The following is a 9,382-nucleotide window of genomic DNA, read 5'->3' on the forward strand; positions in this document are numbered from 1 at the left end:
TTTATCACAGATGGGACTTTATCTGTCACTGTTAACAACTCATCCTCTACCCCCCCACATCGCTCATGTGGGGTACCTTAAGGCTCAGTCCTTGGTCCTATTTTCCATTTATTTGCTATTGCACCTATATTAGCATCTTTGCATTGGCTCCCTGTCTGGTATCGAATTCCATAGAAGATTCTTCTGTTTGTGTATAATGCCCTGCATGGTCTCGCCCCTACATTACAGAACTCCTGTCCCCATACAGTACAGCTAGGTCCCTTAGATCTACAGATCAAGGGCTGTGCATTCTTTGATCTCATCGAAAACATTTTGGAGACAGGGCCTTTTCATTAGTTGCACCAAGACTCTGAATAGTCTCCCTGAAAATATAAAAAGAGCAGAGTCTTTATACCCACTTTTCCTCCCTTTCCTACCCCTGCAATAACTCACATGGTTTGGATTCTGCATTGATGAATGTCTGTATGTGTTTATATGTGTGCACTATGTATTTATCCATGTGTTTGTAAGTAACTATGTCTTGTCATCTTTTTGCGCATTGTTTATTGTAAAGCACTTTGGATCATACCCTATAAATAAATTGGACCCTGACCTTGTTTATCTTTCTAGTCCAGACTGTTTGACAGAAATCACCATCCTTAGGCTTTCACACTTTGTGGTAAACAATCTTGGCCTTTAAAACCAGTTTACATTTTATGCAAAAAACTGGAATAGTTTATCATGTATAGCTTACCAGTCATTCTCCTTCTCAAAGTAGCAGACAGAGATGATGCGAGCTCCACTGCCCAGGGCGAACTTGTTCTCCAGTGGTGACCACTTCACACAGGTGGCTGCACGGTTGATGCGCACAAGAACCAGGGTGGGCTTCCACACACCATCCTTCAGAGTCCACACGTAGGCGTTGCGGTCAGAGGCACATGTCACAATGCGGTTGGACTCTGGGGCCCAATCAATGCCTGTGGACATTATTAGGAAGCAGGTGTCAAAGGATGGATGAACGATGCCGTGTTCATACTAGGAAATATATGCTGTATGTATGTTTGACTTGAGATGTCTAAAACCATTACCATTAATTCTGACATCACCAAAACAGAAATGTGTGTACTAAATTGTGTAAATTCAATTGATGCTTCAATACACACATCTTTGCAGTGAACATTTCATTAAAGGTAACCTCAAGTAAACACTGACTACTTTAATTACTGCACTTTTTGTCATTGTATTTTTATGTAGGTTAATCATTCTGACCTGTACCAACAACTCAAGTACCCCTTCATCAACACCTTCAATCATGTTTCAGATGTGTTCATTGATTTTAAACTGGATACTATTTAACAATATCGACTATATGAAAGTGGCCATTATTAGAATATTTTTGAAACAGTTTAACTAAAGTGTCTTGTTTTTTTAAACTTTGCATTTGATCTACTTTGGGACAAGCTGGGTGTTTCAATCTTCTATCCATTTTTAGCTTGACTATTTTAACCATTCAACTGTTACTTTGAGCTATTTTGACCATTTATCCATTGGTTTTAGAAAACTGTTTAGACTTCTCTGCTCACTTACAATTTTTTTTAATTTTTCATGCACTCAACACCTGCTCTTCAGGTGTTACAGCTGACTCAATAGACTCAATATATTGATATTTCAAAAAAAATTAAACTTCAATTTCTTTTTCATATTATGTACCCCCTGGCGATTGCAGAACGATGTTGTCAGACACGTCACATTCCACCTCTCCTTCAGGCACTGTTGGCTGATATAGTGTACCTGTGATTCGTCCACTGTGCTCAGTCAGCTCATGGATCTTGACCCAGTCTTTGCCTTTCTTCTCGTAGATGTTCACCACATTGTTGTTCGGACTCACTGCAATCTCTGTACAGAAGTATGTGCACAAACGTTAGGCACTGTAACCACTTTCTATGTGACAACACAGAGGTTCTTTATCTGTGGTATATGAATGTGCTCTGAAAATGTCATGGCTATTAGTCTGTTACACTTCATATAGCAATACAATACAAATGTGCTTATACAGCTGCAATGATTCTGGGGTAATTCCTGCTAGTTCTGTGGTAAAGCCTGATGTAAAGTGTGTAAAACAAGTCAACAACCGTGCACCGCAGTGTTCAATGATAACTGTAATGTCAAGAGAAAAAACATCAGTAGACATCCTGCAGCTAAACTGCAGTCAGAAGCATGAAGCAATGCTCTCCATTTCCTGTATTCATAATCAGATTCTCTGCGTTTCTCCAGGCAACATTAATGCAATTAGAGGAGGGAGAAAATGTATCTGCATTGCAAGTGTGGTCCCACCCTGTACTGAAGCCTCAGGTTGTGGAGAAAGAATAATGTGATGTTGTATTACTGTATAAGGAAATATGTATGTTTGTGGTTTCACCTACGGGTCCTGTCTTTGTTCCAGGTGTGGCAGGAGAGCGGCTCCAGGCCAAAACTGTGGAGTGACATGTCTGAACAGAGGCAGGAGAGGCTGCTGGAATGTGGCTGCTGGTCTGCGGATATGTTGCTGCAGGTCCCAGGATCAGATCAGGGACACATTTTATATAGAAACGTGATTTTGAAAGACAAAGTTAAAGGTGTTAGACTTACATGGATTCTTGGAATTTTTGTCTGACGAAAGGGGAGACAGACTTCCAGTACGGATTTACTGTCTGCAAAAACTCTCCCTTTAACTCACTTGTAGTTCCGTGTGCAATGATTGTGAGATAAGAGTGCACCTTTATCAGGTGTGGTGCACACTGTGCAAACATGCTTTAACTGTTACGTTTGTATATTTCTCTGCCCTCTAACACTAACCTTATTCCAACTGGAGGATCTTTGAATATGGAGATGACAATTTGTTATTATCATCATAAGGGAGAGAAGAAGTTCAGTCCTACTAACAGTCTAACTGGTTCTGAGCCCCAGGAGACACTACTAAGCATTACTTTTAGTGCTGTATTTTTTCAAACAGGCAAAAGCAGAGAAAATAATTGCTGAGAAGAAAACATCCATTAGATTAGAAGGTCTGGAAAGGAATGATACTTTTCTTAATAGCTGTGTGGACCAGGTGGATAGCATAAATCAGTTTTACCAGCGATCAAAATCTGGCCCAGCTGCATAGATAAAACCATGAGAGCAGAGGTAATTACTTACCTTTGTTGTATCTGTGTGGTGAATTTGCGGTGGTGGCCAAAGGTGCAGGGCTGTATCCGTGGACTCTGGGCAGTCGACACGAATGGAGCTGTGCAGTCTGACTGGATGAAGGAAGTGGCTTTTACTGAAAGGAGTAAAAGAAAGGTGGGCGTGTCTGCTAATAGCTGTTGTGCAAGAATCTTGTCTGGAGCAGGTTTGTTGTGGTAAACAACAATCAGTTGGGACCTCACCATAGGGACAGCAACCACTATATATATGTATAATATACAAAACAACCTCTTATTAAGTAAGTAAGTATCTTATTGTACTTCAGTGATTTAAGTATTACATTTTGACTATAAAGTTTAAAGCTGCAGTAGGCAATTTTTTATAAAAATACATTTGCACACTTTCACTTTATTTTGACAGTAGAACATGAGACAGATAGTGAAAAAATGATTCCTTCTAGTGCTCCTAAAGATATTTGCAAGAATCCTAGTAAAGAAAGATAGTTGACTGTTGAGTCTCATTAAAATACAGACCCTGGGAATGAGACTCAAAAAGCAGCTATCTTCCAGCCTCCAACCCAAAGCTGTCTTTATAATTTGGTTATGTAAATGGTAAAATGGACCTGTACTTGTATAGGCGCTCTTTCTAAGTCTTCCGACCACCTCAAAGCGCATTTTACACTACGTGCCACATCACCCTTCACACACATTCAACGACACCGATGAATGCATCGAGAGGCAATTTTGGGGTCAGAATCTTGCTCACGGATACTTCGAAGACGTGGAGGAGGAGCCGGGGATCGAACCCAACAACTTTCGATTCGGGGACGACCTCGCTCCTGCCTCTGAGCCCACAGCCACCCTTTTCCGGCTCCTGATTGGTTGTTTTGTTTTCAGGCCTAAGAGTTTTGTAGCAAATACCATGGGGAGCACTAAAAAAGGAGGCCAGAGGAAGCTGATTTTTCACAGGTTATCTGTTTCAATGTAATACTGTAGTAAAAGTAAAGTAGTAAAAGCAATATGACTTGAGTTATTAATAAAAAAAGTTTCATAAAATGAGGATTAGAGATGCAAACAAACAATTATGAAATTAATCTGCATTTATTTTTCAAGTTATTGATAAGATTTTTTTTATAAAATGTCACAAAATATGGACAAGATGTCCAACTATAATATGTGCAGAGCCAAAAGGTGATAATTCAAAATAGTGCTTTTTATGTTAACCAACATCCAAAACCTAAAGATTACAGTGTATACATACTGAGGCCTAACATTGCCCACCACCTAACTGTTTTGGTTTTAAAACGCCTATGTTGTATTTTTTTTAATCTTTGTAATTTTACATTTATAGACTAAATGTAAATTTTAATTAGATTCCTGTTCTACATACCGGTACAGAGGTGGCGGTAGTACATTAAAGTTGAGATTGCAATCAATGGGAATGAATGTTTTATGTGGGGTAATTTTCAATTTCAATTCAATTCAATTCAATTTTTGTAAGCGCCAAAAATTCATAACAGAAGTTTATTCTCAAGGACACTTTTCAATAGATCAGGTCTAGGACCGAACTCCTTATAACATTTACAGAGACCAACAGTACCTACCATGAGCAATGCACTTGGCACAAGGGCAAGGAAAAACTGCTTTAACAGGCAGAACCTAGGACAGATCCTGTCGGCTCCTAGTTGTATCGTCTGTCTGACCCAAGTTGGGGTGAAGAGAAGAGAAAGACAGAGAGAGAGAGGACAGACAGACAGACAGGTGCATAGCAACAACAGTATGTGGTAAATTGCAATCCAGCAGGACGCATGGCAGGAGGCCCCAAACATGATCGATATAGGAAAGAACTGCAAAGACGATAAAGCACAAGAAACCCGGGAAGAATGAAGGTAGTAACATGCATTAATGGACATGAAGAGAGCAGAAAGAGAAGAGAGGAGAGAGGACGCAGTGCACCCAATGGGAAATCCCCGATAGTCTATGCCTAGTAGCAGCACAACTAAGGGTGGTTCAGGACTCACCTGATCCAGCCTTAACTATAAGCTTATCAATAGAGGAACGTCTTAACCTAGCCTCTTAAAATGTGGAGAGGTGCTGCCTCCGAACCACAATGGAACGGTTCCAACAGGAGAGTAGCTTGGTAACTGAAGGCTCTGGCTTCCTGTCTACCTTTTAGAGACTATAGGTAACCACAAGTAGCCAGCATTCAGAGAAACGTAGTGTTCTAGACGCGTAATAGGGTACTATGAACTCTTCAAGTATGAAGGGGCCTGACCATGAAGAAGCTTTATAGAGTTGAGGAGGAGGAGTTCTAAATTCTATTCTAAATTTAACAGGGAGCCAATGCAGAGAAGCTAGAAACAGGAAGAAGATGTGATCTTTTTCCTAGTTCCTGTCAGTACTCTGCTGCAGCCGTTTTGAATTAAGGAGCCGTTTTAATGGACTTATTAGGGGCAACCCTGATAACAAAGAGTTGCAGTAATAATTGTATTATAAATGTAGTAAAGTTCGGTTTAAGGGGTTACTGATTTTTTATGGTAGGGGGAAGTCTGCTAAAAATCTGTTAATAAGTCACACTGTCAGATCAAAGGACCATTGTGTTGAGGAAGGCCTAAGGCCTTCACATGTGATTTACAGAGGAGGTTACCAGGTGTTCTTGGATATACTGGATGGTTTATAAGATAGATCATTCCGAAAGCCCATGTGATGGGAAGAAAAGGGTTCTGTCAGTCATTATAATGAGAAACTTCCTCAAAATATTGACTTAGCATCTCAGAATAATGACTTAGTATCTTAAAGTACATAATAATTTTACATTGGCAGAAATGGGCTTCCATAGGGGTGCAATCAATGATAAAACTGACAATTATTAATATAGACACTGGGCTTTAGATCCATTTCAATGAATCCAACTAAAGAGACAGCTCTTTCAACAATGTGGTAAAGTGAGGGGTGGTTTTTAGAAATGTACATTTGTATACAAAGTATTTGGCAAACATAATCAAGTTATTAAATGAAAATTCATGTTTTCTGTCCTCCATTATAAAACCAGATCTAATATTACTATAAGTCAGAGATGGCATAATCAAACTATTACTCAGTACAGGAAGTAGTGCTCTGCTTTCAAGATAAAAGAACAAGCTATGAGAGACTCATAAGGTACTTATTACAGAGAGTATGGTTTTATTTTTATATGCGAGTGTAATAACAATAAAATTGATGACTTGATAAAATTGCTGTGACTTTTTGGGCAAACAACTTTACTTTATAACTCTCTTGTCAAAAACAGGAAAGCTTTATAGACATCTCATCTTCTGAGAAAAACTATGGACAATATTACTAGATTACTTAAATTTAAGTTTGTTTTTTGCCATCTCTTGATTTAGTATTATGTATGTATGAACTCTCTGTGAATGTTTCCAGTACTCCCTGTAGTTATTTGTAGTGGTGTATGTGTTGTACTCAGTTGTACTGTTAATAAAGATTTAAAAAAAAAAAAAAGAAAAAAAAAAGAAGAAAAAGAAAAACAAGCAGCACACACGTCATTTGAGATTGAGGTGAGGAGTTTGGTGTAATGTTAGTTTATAGATTGTGAATAGCTGTCACACATTGTGGATGCTTCTGTTCAACGCTTGCCACTTGTTTCTGTCTGTGAGTGGGTTATCGTGTTGTTTTCAGAAGGCACTGCGGGAGGGTAATAGCTAAGCTAGCTCGCTACGATAGTTCAAGTAACGTTAGTTGATATCCAAGATGGCTAATCATGAGAAATCCTCAAGTGTATAACGTTAGCTAACAGTTACTTTTATATTAGGATCGCACTGACTGTTTGTCCTGTACAGCCAACAAGCTCGTAGCGTTAGCATGTTAACTTTACTCCAACATTAACAGTTTTTAATGATTAACTAACGTTAAGTGACAAAAACACGTTAGATGTAAGCTGAGTAACGTCAACGTTAACGTTAGCTAACGTTAACTAATGAACTGTTAGGTAACGATAAAAGTTAACATTACGTTACAAACGTTAATCCAGGTACTGTAATACAGTAACGTTACTATTTGGAGGTAACTTATTTTAACTCGTTGGTAGCTAGCTTAGCTACTAAGCTAACAGTTAATTCTGTTATTTCTCTGCATGTCAGGGGAAATACCTTTTACTAAGCTAACGTTAGCTCAACCATCTACTGTAACGTTACTACAGTAACGTTACCATTTGGAGGTAACGTTACTTTAAAAGTACAAAAGTATCAGCACAATGTAACGTTACTTAAATATCATTATCATATAACGTTATATAAGTTAGTATCATTATGCAGAGTGACTGTTCCGGTTACAATATATTTTTGGATTATCGTTACTAATACATTATTGTGTAAAATTAACTTTAGTGTTGCAACTTAAGTAAGTTACAGTGTCAGTCAGTAAATGTGATTTACTGTAGAAAAATGCCCTTTACCCAAATGTAATGAAGGTTTCTTTGATTCTAGCCCACTTTGGCATGACCACGTTAAAGCTGCACTACGTAACATTTCTAAGAATAACTTTTTGAAATATTTGCTGAAATTAGCTGTGTCCCGAATTCAACAGTAGTACATGAAACAGATAATGTTGGAAAAAAATCATGTTTATCTGGCTCCTCCTTCTGCTCCTAATGGATAATATATAAGAGAAAGATATAAAGACGTTTTGGGTTTGTGGCTTGAAGATACTTGATTGTTAATTCTCACTTCCTGATTTGATGGTATGTTTCCATCTTATCTCCTTCCAGGTCAAAGATGGCGTCAAGCAGTACGAGCAGCGAGGAGGAGCGGAGCCTCAGGGAGTGCGAGCAATATGTCCAGAAGCACAACATCCAGCTGCTGCTCAAGGACTGCATCATCCAGCTGTGCACGACCCGGCCCGACCGGCCCATGGCCTTCCTCAGGGACCACTTTGAAAGACTGGAAAAGGTGGGTGCAAACACATGTGACCGCAAAGGCTCTCTCGGATATTGGTGCTATAAGAAACCCCTTTAGATGACACAGACTTATTTGACTTACTGGTAATATAAAGGTAATCTAACAAAATGTACTCATTCATGTTTAAAGACCTACTTTCTTTACTAGCAGCCTATTATTCTTTGAGTGCCTCAAGTTTTGTGTCGCCCAGCAGGAAGAAGCCCAGCAGATGGCTTCGCAGCAGAAGTCCAGCTTGCGGTCAGACTCCCGTGAGGATGAAGTATCTCCACCTATGAACCCTGTGGTGAGGGGTCGCAGCCGGAGAGGAGCCATCAGTGCTGAGGTGTACACGGAGGAAGACGCTGCTTCCTATGTCAGAAAGGTCAGCGCTGATAACTTTAATATTTTTATTCACACACCTTCATGCTGCCCTTAAAGCTGAACACATCAATATTTTTATACTGTACACTGATACACAGCGTGTTATGTGATGTTTGTTGTGATGAACCCACAGAGAAATGTCAGCAAGTATTTCAGCCTGTGTTTTGCTTATATTTTGGTTTGCTCTCATCAGCATTCTCTCAACTGACAATTAACTCTTCTTAAGCCCCGCCTCTTTTTGTTCTGTGCTTGAGTTGAGTAAGCCTCGGTTAGAACCTCGGTCAACTTTCTCCTTTACTTTACTAAAGATATGCTATATGCTAGGCTCTCTATGTTGAAAAGACAAACCCATTTTGGAGATGGTTAAAAGATAAAAGCAACATATGGATGAATTGATAACTAGCTAGTTAACTAGTTAGTATCTAAGTACAGGAAAGGAGAAAGTTGAGGTTCAGACTCAACTGTTATTGGAGCACGGAGCAAAAAGGGGCTGGACTTAGGAAGGGTCGTTTTGAACTTACATCTTAAGTTAGCTAATGTTAGCAAAACGCTAGCTAACTAGCTCGCTAATCTACATCAATTGGTAGCTAACTACCTAGCTAGCTAAGCAATCATAAGCTAGCTAGTTACATCTGAAAGATAATGTAAGCAAAATGCAAGCTAACTATTTAGCTAATTTGCATCAGTCGTTAGTTAGCTAAAGTTTTGCTAACATTAGCTAAGTTAAGATGTGACTATCAACGTCGCTTCTATCTTTCAACCAGGTTGTCTTTTCAACATAGACGAGCCTAGCACATAGCATATAAAACAAGTTTAGCATAAGTTTATAAGGTGATGATAAGTTCAATATTTTGCTTTTAGTTTGTTCTGCTGCCCCCAACTGGCCAAAAATTCAATGAATGGAGTCTTTTGAGTCCGTGGTGGAGA

At 39.1% G+C, this 9,382-nt stretch overlaps 3 protein-coding genes across 4 annotated transcripts in view; 2 read left to right on the forward strand and 1 right to left on the reverse strand.

Moving 5' to 3' along the window:
* Positions 1 to 3,272, reverse strand: part of zgc:86896 (uncharacterized protein LOC415190 homolog) — an 8,430-nt gene extending 5,158 nt beyond the window's left edge. The window contains exons 1-4 of the mRNA XM_035654212.1: positions 3,154 to 3,272; positions 2,403 to 2,524; positions 1,771 to 1,875; positions 734 to 956 (exon numbers count right to left, since the gene is read on the reverse strand). Of these exons, the coding sequence (XP_035510105.1) occupies positions 734 to 956; positions 1,771 to 1,875; positions 2,403 to 2,466 (392 nt within the window). The 5' untranslated portion in view covers positions 2,467 to 2,524; positions 3,154 to 3,272. The remainder of the gene's footprint in view (positions 1 to 733; positions 957 to 1,770; positions 1,876 to 2,402; positions 2,525 to 3,153) is intronic.
* Positions 1 to 9,382, forward strand: part of zgc:158403 (tetratricopeptide repeat protein 39A) — a gene marked incomplete at its 5' end in the record, with an annotated part of 767,589 nt that overhangs the window by 510,774 nt on the left and 247,433 nt on the right.
* Positions 6,599 to 9,382, forward strand: part of LOC118322505 (cAMP-dependent protein kinase type I-alpha regulatory subunit-like) — an 8,223-nt gene continuing 5,439 nt past the window's right edge. The window contains exons 1-3 of one of the 2 annotated variants that reach the window (XM_035654207.1): positions 6,599 to 6,697; positions 7,906 to 8,086; positions 8,289 to 8,456. In XM_035654207.1, the coding sequence (XP_035510100.1) occupies positions 7,913 to 8,086; positions 8,289 to 8,456 (342 nt within the window). In that variant the 5' untranslated portion in view covers positions 6,599 to 6,697; positions 7,906 to 7,912. Of the gene's footprint in view, positions 6,792 to 7,905; positions 8,087 to 8,288; positions 8,457 to 9,382 lie in introns of both variants that reach the window. The other variant, XM_035654208.1, reaches the window with a different exon arrangement.

This window comes from Morone saxatilis, unplaced genomic scaffold (genome assembly GCF_004916995.1).
Source record: "Morone saxatilis isolate NCDOM2014 unplaced genomic scaffold, NCSU_SB_2.0 Contig14, whole genome shotgun sequence".
Lineage (NCBI taxonomy): Eukaryota > Metazoa > Chordata > Actinopteri > Moronidae > Morone > Morone saxatilis.